Raw genomic sequence first — 18852 nt, forward strand, 5'->3', positions numbered from 1 at the left:
ACGGTGGGTCACGTTCGATTTTTTCGAGTGTTTCTGGCATGTCGCCGAGCGAGCACGCCCTTTTCGATCGAAATCGAACGCACGCACGAAATCGTCGATGGTTACGAAGGGGAAAATAAATGCAATCGACGAAGGGGCATCGATGAAATTCAGGCCGGATCGACGTGTTCGACGGAGAACGACGCGACGTGCTCCTGTAAAGAACAAAGGAGGATTTTTCGAGGCGCCGCGCCGCGCCGGTGCGAGCAGCACCTGGAAAGCTGTCGGAGGGACCAGCATTCGGAGGATAGGAGCGGCCGGGCCCGTAATATTGGGAAGCCTGCAGCTGTCACAGCAGCTGCAACCCTCTTCCCTTGCTCACAATCTGACCGTCAGCTTTTCTACATCCTCCTACTCCTCCGCCTCTGCCACCTTCTCCTCCCGGCACCTCGTTCTCATGCTCGAACTTCTGTTTCGCGTTCCTCGTCCTCGTTCGACCGACTCGAACTCGGCTTTGGAAACGCCACCCTTGGATACAGCGTCTGCTCGTCGGTCGGCAACTATTTGTCACATGCGGAAACGTATAGGATTTTTCGTGGAGCTGTACCACGAATAAGAGGTAATAGAACCTTCATTATACGAAAGTGAGTAACATGAACATTCGGCACATGGATTGCTTTAGATTAGATTGATCATATTTTATTTTAATAAATTAAATTATTCGTTTAAGATGACAAAGGAGAAGTTCATTTTATTTAGCGAATTTATTTCTACTGGACCACAAGAAATACTTGAACTTAGAATTTTTACCATGCGACAAACAAAACCGACCTGCCAGTACAGAAGACGATATAAAGTTACGGAAGAAGAGGCTTTAATTATAAACTATTTCAAAAATTGATCACCGTACAAACCAGGAAAAGGAAATAATTCTCGTTTCATTTTAGCCAAACGACAAAATAATCTTTTGACACGGAAAGCAGCAACTTATGGAATGCAACAGCAGGATGGGTTCGCAACAAGTGGTCGCACCTAGATGCAGCACGGAAAAAAAAGGTGACAAGAGGAGCACGGTAATGAGACATGCAGAGAGGACAAATGGTGGGAGAAACCGTGGCAAGAACCTGCGCTATCCGGGGACGTAAAGCACCGTCTCCGCGCCAGGAAATAAAACATTATACGTTTCGTGCTCGATAAATATCCTGTGAAACGTGGAATGAAAGCGCAAAGGGAGGAAATGAATGTGCCCTCAGCACTTTAATGGGATGTTCTTCAAAAGGGCCTCTCTGTGGGCCCCCCCTGTTCGTTTCCTGACGAACATGTGGGTGTATCTAGGCTGAACCGAGCTCAGGGCTGAGCAATCATCCCCCTTTCGAAGCCAACCACCGAGACCATCCTCGGCTCTCCTCGAGGTGGAATGCTCGGCGTCGGTCAGCTGCTTCTCGCATGAACCTAAACTTCCTGCGCCACGCGCACATCTGCTCCCTTTCTGTTATGGTGGGGATAATCTGATGGTCCTGGATATATGGTTACGTGGGCCATTCTTGTAGATTTAAAAACTTTGTTCGGAGTTTGGATCGGGCGTGCAACGTATCGATGCTTCGATGCGCAATCGATTCTTTGTTTTGTAATTTAAACAAATTATATTTCGCTCAGATACTCGTCATACGAATTCTAAATTTATTCGAGCTAAATATAATTTTTATGATAATTATCGACTTCAGGTAACAAGACATCGAATTTGTATATTTCTATTTTCCTTTGGAAAGTGATTTTCTATGTCATATAGATTTTATCTCAGGTTTTCATTCAAGAATTTCTTTAGTACAAATTTTACTGCATCCACTCTAAATTGTACAATATAATTGTACATAATTTTAATAATTCTATGTAAATTGTACACAAAATTCCATATAATTTTGCACACATTCTTTGGAAAGTTTTATCCGTTTTATGCGGATTCCCCTTTATCTTAGATTCTGATCTTTATTGAAGTCGACGAGGTATCCCACAGGTCTAAAAACTTGCTGGGAATTGCTCGAGCATTGATTAAACACTGGAATACATTTTAGCAGGCAGTCTCGAGCGGTTGACAAGCAAACTCGTTAAAATCAGCGACGCCGCTTTCGATTCGTTTCCATTCATTCGCAATTAACTCGATTGAATTTTCTCGACAAGTGGCCTTAAACGAACTTAAGTACTTTCTTCGGCAGTGGCGGAGGTTAAACGGTCGCGACGGAGGGCAAAGCAACAATCGTCCGATTGTCTTCATCGAATTTCAACGCGATAAAAATATTCGTAATTTATGTGTTTACTTAAGCATCGAGTTTTATTATTAGCTGCTCTTTATATTTTCGTATCGCATTTCGCTGCGCTTTTCTCTTTATCGTTACAAAGAAAATAACACGATACAACAATTCTTTGTGCAGAATAAGAACTGTCTTCGTTGATAGCAAGATGTAGGCACTGCATTAATTTTTTTTCTAATATAATTGTATTTACTACTTATTACATTTCATTTATTAATTATTCATTCAAAATTCTAATATTTATCTTCTGTATAATATTTCGAATGAATAAATTATTATATTAAATATTTTTCATATTTTCTATTTGCTCTACTCATTTTTGGCTATTTATTTTATGCACTTTTAAGTAATTAAACATTTTTTACACATTCGAAACAACGTGAAAGAGAGAAACCAAATCTTTATTATTTTTTTTTTTTTTTGAAATTCTACCTTCTAATTAATGTTGTATTTTACAGAAAGCTTGCTGATTACAACTAATATTTTCTTATCAACGCAGGCGCACGCGAGGGAGTCGTTGCACTGCGGCCAGCACATGTGTAATTAATCCATCGATCCAATTCACGACGACAATGGACGTGGCAGGCGGTCGATCGGGACGAGACCGGAAGTCGGAACTATTACGACCGGTTTGCGAGAGACGGTCGACGATCCGACGCAATTACACATCGTGGCCGGCATGAGAGAGTCGTTACGAAACTCAACCTTTTCCGCGGCGCGGCGATTTTGCCGGTGGAATCGCTCGTGAAATTCTTCGCTCTGTCCGTCCCTATGTCTTTCTCTCCCACGCTCGTATCGCCGATAAATCTCCCGGTCTATCAGGAAGGTACAAGTTTGTCGCCGCGCGTTCGCCTATGCATTCCAGTCGAGCCCGCGCGCAATTAACACGAAACCGGGGTCCGACGTCGGGGTAAATTCCCAACAAATTGTTTAAACGGTGATTCTCTATCTCGCGGTTACGCGTGGAACGATTGTTGGCATAATGATCGCCTGGGTTTCTTGCACTCCGTCTATTTATACGGTCTTCGAGCATCGCTTTTCAGCATCACGCACGCTCAATATCTCTGTTTATACCGGTCCGACGTGTCTGGTGGTCCACGAACGTGTCCCAACGTCTTTTAAAACGGAATAACCTTTTATACAATTGAAGCAATTGGCTCGATTTTGTTTTTAGAATTTTACCTCGCAAGAAGCGCGGTAGAGTCGTGGAAATAGACAAAATTTTCATTTTGTGCTGCATTTATGTGATTCATTGTTCCCTTGGCATGCAATGATGAGACGATCTGGTAGATTGCACTGGGAACGCGATAAACTCGTTTTGCTTCGAGCAGCTTGTAATGGTCCTTTGACTATTATCTACTCTCGACGTTCGTGCGAACGTATTTGTGGGACAGATCGCGGAGGGATGGGTTATTGAGTGATGAAACGATTGTTTTTTCGATACCGATTAACTTATCATGCACGAGGAGCGACGTCACGGAAAGGGTCGCACGAGATTTTTACTTCGAGCTGCGCTCATTATAGTCTTTGTCCCTTTGACACGCAATGACGTGACGACGGAGAAAATTGCGACGAGGAACTTGTTCTGCTTGCGACTGAATATGATAATTCTTTTAGCATTATCTGTACTTAACTCGTAGGCACACGAAATGCTGTAATGACAGTGTACACGGTGACGTTAACTATTATTTTGTACGAACTGATGAGAGCTTTATATTTATTAAATCATGCGCTGTGGTACATTGTTTTCCCGGGATTAAAATGAATATTATTTATGTTAGATAGTAGGTAGTATTGAGTTTTAAATATTATGTATTATTAAGTTTTTAATACTAGATATTATTGAGTATTTAATATTAAATATTGTTGAGTATTTAATATTAGATATTATTGAGTATTTAATATCAAATATTATTGAATACTCGTTTATTTTCAAATCCTGTTCTCTCGGGGGGTAAACAGGCATTGCAACCAGCATTTGTACGAAACTTCTTTCTTTAATGCGGCACAAATGATAAATTAAAACGTAAGTAACATCTGTAATCACATCGAATTCAATTGAATTCGTATGCGAATACTCGTGTGAACATATCCATAGGAAAAGATCGTGAAACGAGTTATTGTTCAGCGATGGAACAATTGTTCTTCCACACCGATTCACAGCATATGCATTCTCAAGCGTATAAAAATTCCCTGAAAAATGAATAACAAAATCTCGTGGTCTCTTTAGTTGCTACCCTTTGCACTCGAAGCTTATTTACCTCTAAATTTAAAACAGTATTTCATTCTTATATACATTTCGTACACTTTTCGCAGTTTTTCAAATATAAATAAATCTGGTAACGTATAGGTTATTAAAATTATAAAAATATCTACATAGAGTTTTTATTTTAAGCTTATTTAGATTATTATTATTTATTTTCGAATTTTGAGAATATTGACCGTCCCATTTTTGAGACACTGGCCCGACCAACTACTGCAAATATGAAAAAGCCTAATATAATAAATTTCAATAAATATAAGAGAAAGGACAACAGTGTGTATTAATTTAAAACGTAGTTCAATAGCGACGGTCGTTTAACCGGGCGACGTTTCGGAGGAGTTCGTTGGAATTCCGCGCAAATGGGACACCCTGTACTCTCGCGCATTGTGTAATCGGCCTTAAGGATAAACGGACGGACGCATACACATGCAGCCGCGGCTAGGCGCATTCGCAGGCAGGGAGGTTCGTATCAGAAAACGGCCAAGTGAAAGGATAGGCACGAGTTCATCTTGTGTCTCAACCTCCGTGCAGCCTTCTCGCCTAAGTACGTATCCTTTCGTGCTGCAAGTGCGTCAGGCTGCACGACGAGGACAGGCGGCCGGGCTCGAGCCGGGCTCGTTTTAATGGAGAACGACACACGGTCGCCTTTCCTATTTTATAATGGAACCGGCGCCGTTGTTTAACTCTCTTTCGCGGGTACGTCGACCTCGCGCGAATCGCAACGACGCCGCAATGTTTGGTTATTCTACGCGTCATCAAGATTTATGCCCGTCTGAAAACGAGAGAACAATTATGGCGGGACTCACGAGACACTGTTTAACGACAGACGAACATCCACGAGAACTGTGCTAGCTCTTGGGCGTTCGCTAGTGACGTCACGTGTGTAAAAGCGACGTTCGTGGTTTACAGAAAACGAGATGGATTACGCGTTGTCAATTATGGGCGTAGCTTAATGTCCGAAGAGTTCGCGGCTTTGCATTGCTAATTGTTTCCATATTTCGCAACAGAGATGGATTGTGTTTAATTAACTATTTCAGGGAAAGAGGTAACAAATTATATCATTACTAACCCAGAAAGTTGCTTAAGAAGTTGACGCTTTTAAAAACTTTAACAAATATTCTTAAGAACTCCATTTGCAAAGTATAAAGTAATAATGATAATAATGATAATAATAATAGTAATAATAAAAATAATAATAATAATAATAATAGTAAATACCAACGGCGATCAGTAAATTCCTAGATCCTAATCAAATCGAATTCCTCCACAAACGCATAAAGTTGCATCGTTTGCGTCTTAGTGAAAGGATGTTAATAATTGATTAAGAAGCAGTGCCTACATGATACTCATATAGAGAATGATCGGAACATGTGGTAATTTTGCAAATTACTTCTTAAGATGCTGGAAAAATTCACTCTCGGGCCTAGAGAGTATATCTAAGGACAGCCGCCGTGTTTTAGAAAGTGCACCACAAAATTGCACTGCATTTTCAGCTTTCTATTCGGCATAATACATTTTTTTTAAGTAGTGCCAGCGAATAAACGAACGTTATACTTTAGAAAGAGAAGTTCGAACGTTAGTACGCCGCTTACGGAAAATCACAGTCGTAGCGCAGCGCGGTTATGATACTCTTTAATATTTGCAAGACTATCATGAATTTCCACGGTTTTTATGAAATCGAAAAATCAATTAGTGACTCATTTCCGTTCTTGATAAGGTTAACATGAGATTGTTAATTTAGAGACTGTGCTACATTCACCAGGCGTTTTTGCAGGGTACTAAGAATGCGTACGATATGCAGTCCGCTTATTAATTTGCTACGTCCGGTTACTTATAGGCTCCACTGCCTTCTTGGACGTTAAAAACGAGAGGTCTAAATAAATACAATATTTTCATCGATGTAAAGCTCATCGCGCGTTAGTATTTTTAGAGTCCGACGAGTTTGCTGTGAAAGAAAATTCTCTAGTTTCTTTCACCCGCGGTTCAACGATGGAAGAGTCTATTACATAAGAGGCAACAGTGATTTCACGCAGCGAAATACCCGTCGCAATTAATTCCATCGAGTACACGCGTTTTCTCGTAGCTCGGAGACTCGCTCAAGCGGATACAAATCGCCGCGCTGCTAATCGATTCGCACAGTGTCGATTTTCGAATAAACATTGAAAGAAAATATCGCGCGGACTCTGCTGTTTTCCTCGTCGATTTTCCGGGCGGATACGCAAAAATGCCGAGTCACGCGGCGATTAGCACGCGGGCAAGAGGCGATTCGTGTGCGCGCATACCGCGCCTCGGCAGCATCTTGAACGAGCGCGGAGCATCTGTTCGCCAGGCCGTCGCGCGGGCACCGCGTGTGCAGGAGAAAAGAAAATCGTTCGGAACTGGTGACTGGGCGGCCGGGTATATAGGTTCGAAATAGCAGCGTGCCGAAATCACGGTCCGGCTGAGAGATGCACCTGCACCGCGTGCTGCATCCTCGCCGATCACCGGCCAGATGCTCCTCACACCAGCTAACCCGGGTTCGCGCGGTTCTGCTCGACAAAGATCCGCCGGGATTTTATCGGCGGACCGCCGCAGCGATGTTTATGCAAATCTCGCGGTTTCGAGAGGTCGTCGGGAGCAGCCGGGAACGCCGGGAAAATTCATGGCTCTTTTATGGTTGGTTATTCTATGAATTGAAGGGAGAAAGTCGGTCCGACGCGGGCCAGAGCGAGTCGGACGCCGGGAATTTGCATAAATATTCGGTCTGCGCGATTATCTAACGCCAGCTTTGTCGGCGATCGACGATGAGCCGACTTCGTATCGGCGATTAAATGGAATGATTGATCAACGGTGGATGTTATTAATCAACGTGACACCGACCGTCGATGATATTGCAATCCGCGGTGCAATAAACGTGAAACATCGCATAGATACTGTAATAATTGCTTATTTGTCGAGGCTTCTGCGTGCGAGAGGAATTTTGTCTGAACTGATTATTAAAATTGATTATTAAATGGCGAGTTGCATAAATAAATACGTCTGGTTCGTCCGCAACAATGATTTATAGATAAAGGTAGCTTCTATATTACCGAGGGGTTGGACTGAATTAATGCACTAGGAGATCTTAAAAAATAATCGTATTATAAGCTGTGAAAGGCTCAAGACGTAATTAAATATTTAAATCGTGATCTCGAATGAACGAGATGCCCTATCACTGCTGTGACCCACGCGGTGCGCGCGCCCTTAATATATCAGTCAAACGAGACCTCGATCAAAGGAAGCTCCCGCTTAATCGAGAAGCCATAAACTGGAACCTTGGTCTCATTGTGTCATCTTTGTGAGTCAGAGCATCCCCAAACGAATTTACTGTTCAATGAAAAACATCGCGCCCGGTTGCCTTGCCTTGCAATCGATTTTTATAGCGAGCTTTCTAACCGTGACGGATAGTTGCATTACCGAGCCGCGTTTAACGCAAGCTCGATGTTAAATACTATGGTAATAGTAATTCAATTCATACGAACGCTAATTTAATTCACGCAAAACGTTATTTAAATTTCATTCACGCAAAATATTATTCGAATTTAATTCACGTGGAATATTATTCGAATTTAATCCACGTGGAATATTATTTTAATTTAATTCACGAGGGATGTTATTTTAATTTCGTTCACACGTTAACACGTGTTCCATTCGCTTTAACAATGTATTTAATTTCTACAGCATTTCTCGCATAATCGGATTATAGAAATAGTTAAAAATCATAACCGTATCCAAATGATGTAATTAATTACGAAATGGATGCTCGACAAGTTTTACACAGGGGCGGAGTTAAGGTAATAAATAGTAGCTCAAATCGGACGGTATTTAGACGTCGTTACACTGGACTATTTTTCTCGATCATTGTAAATCATTTCAGCGACTCCGCGTTCTGGCATTAATCCGATCAAAAACTGGTCTTCAAGGTTCCGCCGGCGCGGCCATCGCGGAATTAATTGCCAGCGGTCGCGTTAGTTTCCAGAAACTGCGGAAGGTGACCGGTATCGCCGGCACGGCGGAGAAAAGAAATCGTAGAACACATTCGAAGCCGATCGACGGACGATTATCGGCCGGGGAGCTTATAATGTATGCGAATATATTAAGAGGACCGCAAACAACTGGCCAGTTATGATTGCGCCAACGGCACCGCGAAACTACATATTAATTGGCAGTGTTACTTATCGCGTAATAGGATATTTCGCGATCGCTTCCCTTTCTTTCTCTCGGCGGGCTTTTTATCGGACGACGGCGTGCGACCGGCACGATCGCAGCCAGTGTCTTCCGCGCATGGAAACCAGAGTAACCAGTGCAGCGAGCAAAAAGCTGCAGCTGTCACTGCTCTACGGCAGCTGCAACACCAGCGCATCGGCCCTAGCGGTCGGGCTAACGCGATTCCTATATGTTATTTAGCATCCGTCGGAGATTTCTCGACGATTTTCCGTCGATCTACGAACTCTCAGAATCTCTTCTTCCTCGGCAAAAATTTATTATCGCCTTCGGATATTATTTATCGAAGCTGAAAATTTTTACAGCGACAACGCTCGTGACGCCAAGGTAAGAAAAGAGGCTATTTAAAGAGACAATATTGTGGGGAATATGGGAGACACGAATCTCTGCGATATTGCATTTGAAGAAGTGGAGTTTATAGTTAAAAAAAAGGGGTTCACAAATAATTAAAAATATTGATACAAATGATTAAAGAACAGAATAACAGTTGACCTTAGTTAAAAGGGAAAGAGCGATTAATTTAATAGCGATTAATTATCCTATCTTCTTTTATTAAAGATAATTATTTACAATTCTATAATTTTTTACTTTTTGAAAGAAAGAACTACTGTTGGAAGAATGAACAAGTTAGTTTAATTATTTACTCGGGTAATCTCTGGATAGTGGACCGAGGGAGCCTCGAGGAGATTTCCGACCGATCGTCAGCCGCCTTTCGGGCGAACAGGAAGAGAGAAATGATCGGGACGATACGAAACGGGGGAGCGACTGTTAGACATCATTCGATGACATTTTCCTCGCGGCACGTTCACGCCTATCGCGATCGAGCGTGCGCTCACGAGCTCGCTCGGCTATTTTCTCGGAGTGAACCTCGAGGCCGGGATCCTCGACTTTCTCTCATCACAGTGCATCCATCTTGGGTGTACGGTTACATATGCACGGAATGCTGCCGCTGACCGATAAACGACCGTAAATGTTTAAAACGATAGAGCCCGACCGATTAGCGATGCCCCTTTTTAGCGAGCTTTTCGTCACGGCCCATTTTCGCGCGAGTCTTGGCCGCGTTTCTCGAATCCCGATCGATTTGGAAACTCGGACGTCTTGTTCGTTCATTCAGAGATCTCTCCAGACACTGGACTTTCCTATTGTGGAATTATTTATTGTAGTTTGCCGACAATTTAACCGAGAATCTCCGCGCGAAATGGGAATGTTCTTGATTTTGTGAGAATTCAGTTCTTTTAATTTTTCTACTGTTTTATATTTCATATAATTATTTTAATCGTGAACGCATTAAATTCGCAGTATTAATAATAATTTATGGAATAATAATTTAAGCACGAACAATAATTTAAGGTTTCTTTAATTTTAAATTTCAATTATGGTAGACAAGGATTTCTGAATCGATTTTTCAGAATCAACACAGTTGCAATTTTCAAGCAATAAACCATAGCGATTAGCATGATTTAACACGACATTACGGCGCGGGTATTGATTATTCCAAGTATCATAACGCAACTACACCGCTGTTCTAAACAAAGTGCAATAATTAATAATTCCGTCACACGCGACAGACAGCGACCCTGTTAACAAAAGTTCTGAACTTATCGATTTTTATATATGTCTGCATTACTTAATAATTTACTGTATCGCGACCACGTGTCTTGCGCGAGTGAGTCATGCACTGTTTTTAAAAACATTCGGCAGTCATACCTCCCTGCTTAGTCACAGCGAGCGGACGCATTTAATTATAACAGGCCTAGTCACCTGCCATTACTCGATCAGAAAAGCGAACAATATTAATCCGTGATTCTAGGGGTGGGGACAAACCTCGATAATCTTAAAACGGTTTCAAAGTTATTACGAGCGCGAGAAGATGATGGAACGGCCAGCCGTGAATTTGAAAGCATCGTTAAAATATCGCATCGCGGAACTGTTGAAATGCGCAATTACACGAGCGCCATAGATTATACCACTACCAACACAGTTGGACATTATTCGAGATGTTCTGCCAATTAAATTTGACTCGAACATTCTTGTAATTCCCTGGCTACCGATCTTTGAAATAGTTCTAAAAAGAAGCAGAAAACAGCGTTGCTTCTTTTTAAAAGCGAATCGTTGATGCGTTTCCGCCGAATGGCACGTTAATTGGCAAAATCTGTTCCAGCCGCCGTAAACAAAATTAGCCGTGTCACATCGAGTGTATAAATCGAGCTATCGTTTCACGATCGTTCTCGTCTACGTTCCACGGGAACGGCAACGGCAACGCGCGAAGAAAAAGGTGGCACACGGCCGCGAGTTCCCGGCAACACGTGGCCGCGCGTAGCCGACGATAGGCAAATAGTCCGGGGAACGGTCGGCGCACGGTGACCTCATTATTCCTCCGCGTCGATCGGATTGTTACGAATTAATAATTCATCGTACCGGTTTACCGGTGAAGTCGGCCGTCCTTCGCGTGCGCGCACGGCCGCCTATCTATGACCGACGCAATCCAATATTCCTCGGCGTGTAATTAATGTAATCGTACGCGGGGATGAACCCGCCGATTCGACCCGGTTTAATTGGTAACGCGAAGCCCGCGGATCGTGTTCCCGCTGTAAATCTTTGCCTGTGCTACGGCGAGAAGGGACGCTCGCAAAGGAGGAGGAGGAGGAGGAGGAACTTATAAGCGAGGCATTTCGAGCGCGACGAGGATCGCGGGAGTGCGCAACATGGCGGGGTTCATCTTGATCTAACCTCGTGGGCTCGTCGTTACCCGGCCGGGATTGTTTATAAAGACCATTGTCGGGGCCGCAGGTGTTTGCTCGGATTTATGATCGCAAGGAATCCGATCGCGGGAGCCAGTTTTCGGGATTATTTTGTCGCGAGCGGGATCGACGCGGCGGCGCCTATCGTTAAAATCGCGGAATCTTTCAAATTCATGAAAACGCGTTAATTAACGAGGCCCATTAAGATTCTGATTTTCTGTTTACAATGAGTAATTGTTGCACTGTGTAGTATGGAAATGCGAATTTCCATAAAGATCCGCAGTCTAATTATCAGCGAGGTCTACTGCTTCAGTTTCTCAAGCTTATTTTATAATTATACAGAATTTTGAAGCGACGAATTAAAAGGTGATTACTTAGCCTCGCAAGGTTTTTAACAAGTTCAAGGAATCCATTTTTCTATAGAGCTCTTGGTAGCATGAGTTTCCGACTCGTTCGCAGCAGGTAGAAACTGAAAGTAACAGTAAAGCGTTCGAAAAGCTGGCGATCTTCGAAAAGAAAAACTTGAGAAACAAACCGTGTAATGATCGCTTTATTTCCGCGCAACTTCTAACAGTTAAAGGAATCAACTTCTCCACGGTGCTGTTCTTTGCGAAAAATAATGATTTCGCTCGTCCGCAGCTGGTCGGTGCTCGGCAGCTCGTACATTACTAGCAACCGTAAGCTGTTTCTACGTGTTGCTAATGTTCCGAAACCGGAAGTACGTAACGGTACAGGTCAAATAATACGAACGAAGGGACCGAACTATGTAATTAACACTCGGGATTCTCCGAAGAGCAAGCACGGAGATCGCACCGCACGGAATCGGATTTGTTTCCGTGAAAATCAGGCGAGCAGAGGGGCACGTGCATGTCCACGCCACGAAGAGCCGCCATTACGGTCACTTACGAGGAGAACCGGCCCATTGTCTCTACGGGCCCTGCTACCTGCCGCGACTGACAATACGCTCGCGGGATTTGTTTTTCAAATTGCGTCCCTGGGATATCCGTGGGCAACCGCTTCCATCGATCGTGAATATTTGATGGGGGGGTTTTCTAACGACGCCGCGACACCAGCTGAGCTCCGAACCCGACCCGGCTTTAAAACGATTCGAATAGAAAAATTCTCGGACCGTGATCGCGGTATACGGGGGGGGGGGCCTGGTCCAGGACGATCGTTCAAAGGCAAATAGAATACCGTTGATTTTCGTTCACTTACCGGCTCCGATATCCCGATGTCATTCTAAACCACGGCCACCTGCATGCCGGAGACCGGAGTCGTCCTTTGTCACGAAACTGAACGGTCACTCAAGCAATATTCACCATCGAGCTTCCGTAAAAGCAACGACACACTTTACAAACAATCCTTTTCGCACTTCGCTGAACGCACCAGCCTCGAATCCTCGATATCCAAACGCACACTGTCGGCAACGTCCTGGGTGTCCGATGGCGTCTGCTCGCGGATCATGGAAAACAAACAGGATCGCCAATTAAACATTGTTCATCAACGATTCGGGATAAATAATATTGCGATCGTTTCTGACGGAAGTTCTCCCGTAACGTTTCCTTCCGTGGATAGTAGACCTCCTACCTAAGACCCCCATTAGATCCCGTACTTGCCATTGAAACTCGATCCTTATAATCCTATGGCCTGCCGGAACAGTTCCGGTCGATGGACAAAAGGAAAATCAGGTAGAAGAAGAAGAAGAAGAGAAAGACTAAGAACAATGACCCTTACCCGAATAGGTACAGAGGCAAAGACGGAACGTCAAGGGATTTTTCGAATAATAAAATTATTTATACCGCATAAAGACCGCAGTCCAGTGACGGCAAGTGTTAGTCAAAGGTACTTGATGGGTAATAGAAGATTTTAATAGAAGAACGCCTGGGCGTCGAGGTGCTTGGATGGAGGAAGGAATTCGTACCTGCGGTTCCGGCGATGCGACGTCGGAGGTGGAGTGTTGAACCGGTCACGAGGCGGCCGCAGAGGACACTAATCGCTGGTGCCAGGATCGTCGGCTAGGCGGTCGTTATCAGCGAGAGGGAAACCTGGATAGTCCGGCCCGTGGCGTGCGACAGCGTAACAACGACTGCGTGTATACGTGCGCTGGACGTGTTTCCAGGTGGAAGGAGCAACGGCACACGCACCGTGGCCGGCGAAACAAGCGGGGAAACTAAAGTCCCATAGGATACGCGGTGCTTCTATACACTGTGTACACCTAGATAGTTATGAAGGCAGGTGCTGGCGGACAGGTGAACGTGGCGGAACACAGGAAGTGCCAGAGACAGAGAGGCATTACAAAACCCGGGGGGGAACAACCGGGTGGGGAGGGGCACGCAGAAGGCAATGGGAAAGAAGGGAACAGCCCGGCGAAGAATGCCGTGCGACTCCTCGAGTCGCGTGCCCCTTGCTGGCTAAATTAATTTTAATTGATTGTCCGACGAAGGCACCGCCGAGGACGCCACAGGCCGCGGAGCGGATTTTTTTTTTTTCGCGAAGGATAGCAGCGGACGCGAGTGAAAGTCGTCGCGCGGAGATGCGAGCCGTCGGATATGCATAGAGGATGCAGCGATCCGTCGCGATTGCTACATCTGGAAAAGTTTGACCTGTCGGACAAACCGTTCGTTCGATGCCGGGGACCTCGTTAATCGTGTAACATATCTCGGATCGCTAATTTTACGAGTCCATTGTGTTCCGGCTTGGAGCGGCCGGGCTTTTACGACGAAACGCTCATAAACGGGGGTATCCCACCGTTGGAACAATCGTGTTTATGCGCGAGTTGCCTCTTCAGAATTGGAAACGGAAAGTCTATTCTCTGACCTTCCATTCACGCCATAAACGGCGCGCTGAACGGCGGCCGTAATTCGCGGAATTGCCTGGCGAGGTACGCAAGTCACTTGATTAGCGGCGAAACGAGCGGCTGCAGGTAACTGAGCGAACCGCGACACTCGGCTCGGCTAATCCTTCTCCCTCCAGGCGAGCGCGTAAACGGAGTCTCGCGGGGAACGGATAATCAGCGACGAAGATCGAACCTGTTCATTCATTACCCCGCTTTGTAGAGGAGCTTGGGTAAACTCCTCGACGGAACTAGGAGATCCTTTAACGATCCGCGATAAAAATAATTGCGCCGATTGAAGAGATTGAATGGAAGATTGTTTTACGCCTGCGAGAGCAACGCGAGGAATCGGTTCTCGGTTCGGAGACGGCTCGGGGGCACGGCGCGTTACACGGTGTCTCAAGGCGAGAAGGATCGTGCGCGGCACGAGCATGGAATTCAAAGATGTCGCCGTAGCGTTATCGGCCGGCCACCATTCTATCTGGTCGAGTTCGCCGGAGACGCGACCGCCGTCGCGTCGTGTCGAATAGGGTCCGCGTTGTTATGCTACTTGCGAGCGCGCGGACTCGCGTACAGGAATAGCAAGCCCCACCTTTGCGTCCCACGTGCGTGTATGCGGCGCGGTGTGTTTCCCGTGCGCGAGCGAGCGCAACACCACCCGACGAAGTCGTTGACTGGAAAACGACCGGGGGCATAGGAAGAAGGGGGCCGGGAAGAGGACGAGGAGCAGGAGGGTGCCAGGGCACTCGGTGCGCGCTCGTTTATTCGCACTTTTACCAGGTTCCCTCTCGCGCACGGCCAGTTTGTTTATAGGGGTCTTCTCGTTTCGTGAAGAGGATACCGGCACCCTCTGGGCCACCGCAATCGGCGCCACCGGAAGTCGCCCCACCGCGGCCGCCATTTTCCTGCGGATGTTTATCCGCTGTTTTTTGCGAACCGATCTGAAAACGCGGCCGATCCGAAGATCCGTTTCTCTGGAAATCGTTGTTGGGGCGTGCCGCCGCACATTTGTTTATTAACACGATCCGTGCCAGCATATGGGTGGCACTGATTTTCTTTTTTAGCTCGTCGCAGGTGGATTTGATTTTTAATGCTACGGATCGGGGGTGTAAACGTAGCGCCGGGCGTAAGATTTTCATTATACAATTGTCCGTTTTATGCAGACGTTTTAGCAGCTCCAGTAAGAAAGTCCAGCAGCGACCAAGTTTCATCGGAAACGCGGCAGAACCGTTAAGAACGGAATGCCTATCGCCCCGGATAAAGATGCGGTGCATGCAAGTCAGAGTTCCACTTTTTAGCCTGTAGAAAATCTCATTAAGGATTCCACTTTTTCCGCACGTAATAGCCGCCGGTAAAGTGGTGCGATACCGAGGCAGAAATATCGAAATCGATCGGTCACGGAGGTTCTTGCGTTAATCAGGCGAGGAGAGAACGATCGGCAAAGTTGCATCGTTGTAGTCCGCTGGTGTCTCGGTCATAGAATTACGTTCGCGGATTACCGGTAGCGAAAACGCGAGACCGGGTAATGTTAAATGGTGGAGGAAGTACTAATGCGTGCGTGATAATAAGAGCAGCGTGAGGAACGCCGAGGCCGGACTTATCCGCGTTCTAGCTGCAAAGGAGGTACATTCGTCAGGAAACAAGAAATTAAGCGATGCACGATCGAAGGGTTCACCCGTGATCGTAATGTTACGTTTGAGTCTGCGTGACTTCCGGTGGAACCCGCCTTTCCTGTGCCCCCATCGATCGACCCACGCGCTTTAAGGTTTCTTTCGAGCGCTTCCTTCCCGTACGGAACACCTCGAGCGCGGCTGCAACACCGTCTTTTGGCGATCGGTACAAACGGCGGTGTAACGCGGCATCAGCCAGCGCCGATCGAACAGGAAAACTGGTATCGGGAGCAGGTTCCGCGACAGGAGGGTGAGACGATTTCTTTCGTCTTTAATGGAAAGAAAATGCAAACGACGAGTGAATTGGATCTTGGTCATCTTCGGTCTCTTTCGGCCTCCCCCACCCTCTTCCACCACTTCTACTATAATCACCGCTCGCCTTCTTCAGAAACTGGTCTTTGCAAGGTCACTATAAGAACCTGAATGAAAATCAAGTTTGTCGAGAGCTACTTAGAAAAGGACATTAGTGGATCCTTGAGGAGCCCTGATAAAATGACCAATGACTTCCTGGAAGGGGCTGGTAACCCCTTCAGTGTTAAGGATCTAGCATCCTAGTAAACGAATCAAGAGGTCACAGAAGGCATCTTCGCGATCGTCGTTGCAGCGTTGCTATTATATCTACTATGGAAATTGAATTTCCATAAACGAATTAAGATACGTTAGCATCGGAAAGTTTATTATAATATAAACCAGCGATAGAGCGATGCTAGTGCAAATGCGGGCTATATTTTCTCACGAAATCACGTACTTGACTGCCCAGATCGGAATTCCTTTCGTTGTCGTCGACCGAGACCGACCTAGCAGCCGACAGAATCCTCGACGTCTCCTCATCGGCCGGAAGCAACGACGACTGTTTCCGCACCCTTCTCGGTTCGTGGATACCTGAATTATCATCGTGAATCGACACTCTGCTCCCCGTTTGAGGACTCGAGTCCTGGGTATAATTAAAATGCTCTATTAAACGTTTTAACTGCTCTCGCATCGACGCACGATTTTTCTTGTAACGCATCTCCTTCCACGGGAACTCGTTATTCTCATTTCCTGTCGGCTGCTCACTCGACGTTGCCTCCGGCGCGCCGTCGTCCAACGTCTGCGCGGCTCTGCTCACTGAAAATTGCGAAACCCGCTAACAATCGTTGCTCCCCGTCCTCGACCGTTTTCGATTTCGTTGATTTTTACCGAGTATCATGTCACGTTCGAACAAGTCGTTCAGGAAATTCTTGATTCTCTTCGACGTGTCGGTGACGTAGCTCACCGAGCTGTTTCTCAACCTCTTCAAGTACTTCGTGCCCCTTGAGCTTCGCTCTCTTTCCATGTCGATGCCCATCTCCGACACCTTCTGCTTCGGCAAAGACTTCCTCTTCCTCTCCTTGTTCGCCGCGGGATCCTTCTTCTTCTTTTTAGGTTTCGAGGTTTTGCGATCTTGGCTCGCGCTACTTCCGGCCTCGTGACTCCTCATCCGAGGAACCATGCCTCGCAGTTTCGTATGCAGTTTCTCGATCTCCTCCAGTTTTTCCATGATATCCTTCATGTACTTCTCAGCCATGGCTGACGAAACACGTAACGCGTTTCTTTGGTCAAAAAAAAAAAGAAAGAAAAGAAAAGAAAAGAGGAATGTGTGGTCGGCAACCTTGCGACCTCCTTCGGTTATCGATGAAACAGATGAGCCGCTGGCGACCGTGACATTACTTCGTATCGCGACGCATAGTGTCGCTCGATTAGGAAGACAGATTTTAACCTTTCCCGGAGCCTCGCGCTTTTTGAAACAGTAACCAATTTAAATCGACCAGTCTCGGTGATCAGTAAGTAAATGATGCTGCCGAACAAAAAGAGCGAAAATGTCGGCGCACGGGAAGGAGGCAAGACCCGGTCGCTGTTACTGTCACGTTCGTGACGACGGAGTGAGCCTGAATGACATCGCGAAAATCATCACCGCGTTAAACCATAAAATCTTGGTCTTACGAAACGAGGTTAACGCGTTTAAAAATGTCGGCGCTAACTGCGGGAAGAAATCGTTGGAAGAGAACAAGAGCGACCACCTGTCCGCTCCAAATTACGAAACAGAGCCGGGCATCTCCCCGGGTAACGTGCAACCTGATGGACCACTGAAACCGGAAACAGCTGTGGCGCACATGATGCCTTTCCAAACGAGATCCATTATCAATTATCAGCTGGGATGCGAGAAGGTCGACAGCGAGGTTCTAGCCGATATCTTGCACAGTGGTGTAAATAGTAAACCGTATTCTAAGCTCGTCTATTCGAAACAACCGAGAACCAAGAAAATCAAAATCTCAAGGGGGATGCAGTATGACCCGACAATGGGGCGTCGGAGGATTGGGGATTTTTTTAATTGGTTGAAAACTGCGTTGCTAGCCACGAAGGCTACATTATTCAAGTGGAATAGAGAAAGTAATCTAACAAATAATAACCATGTGCCATTTGATCTTAGAAATTCTGCAGATGATGCAGCTTTTCAGAATTTTAAAGAGGACGCGTTGGAAGGGACAATTGATTGGACGTTCGAGGCTGTGAAAATTGAACAAAAGGGTACCAAGGCAATGTTAAATCCGTTTAAAAGAGTACAAGAAAATAAAATGTTTAGAATCGGTCTTAACAAGGATAATGGCACTTTACGAGAAGACGAGGGAAATGGATACCTGGGTTTAGAGTGTTCGATAAAGAGACGAATGGGTGGCGGTGGGGAGAACCGTGGAATTTCGGACTTTAACGACAAACTGCAAAAAGTTGGCTTGTACAAAACCCTGAAGCTGGATGTAGAAAGCATGAAACGAAGACTTGACGCCTGCATAGAGCA

The 18852-nt window shown here is 45.6% G+C and overlaps 2 protein-coding genes across 5 annotated transcripts in view; both read right to left on the minus strand.

Moving 5' to 3' along the window:
• The window catches only part of Traf4 (TNF receptor associated factor 4), a 44184-nt gene that overhangs the window by 23864 nt on the left and 1468 nt on the right, over positions 1-18852 (minus strand). The window contains exon 1 of one of the 4 annotated variants that reach the window (XM_078188483.1): positions 12750-12890. The exons of 1 other annotated variant lie outside the window; for it this stretch is intronic. The gene's annotated coding sequence lies outside the window, so the exon portion shown is untranslated. Of the gene's footprint in view, positions 1-12749; positions 12891-18852 lie in introns of those variants that run through there. 2 more of the 4 variants (XM_078188481.1, XM_078188479.1) reach the window with 2 other exon arrangements.
• Positions 16622-18171, minus strand: LOC144474461 (uncharacterized). The gene is made up of 3 exons (XM_078189305.1): positions 18095-18171; positions 17217-17707; positions 16622-17144 (listed from the first exon to the last, which is right to left on the minus strand). Exons 1-3 carry the CDS (start codon positions 18169-18171, stop codon positions 16744-16746), a joined length of 969 nt encoding a protein of 322 aa, XP_078045431.1. The 3' UTR covers positions 16622-16743.

Source organism: Augochlora pura, chromosome 8 (genome assembly GCF_028453695.1).
Source record: "Augochlora pura isolate Apur16 chromosome 8, APUR_v2.2.1, whole genome shotgun sequence".
In the NCBI taxonomy this organism is placed as follows: domain Eukaryota; kingdom Metazoa; phylum Arthropoda; class Insecta; order Hymenoptera; family Halictidae; genus Augochlora; species Augochlora pura.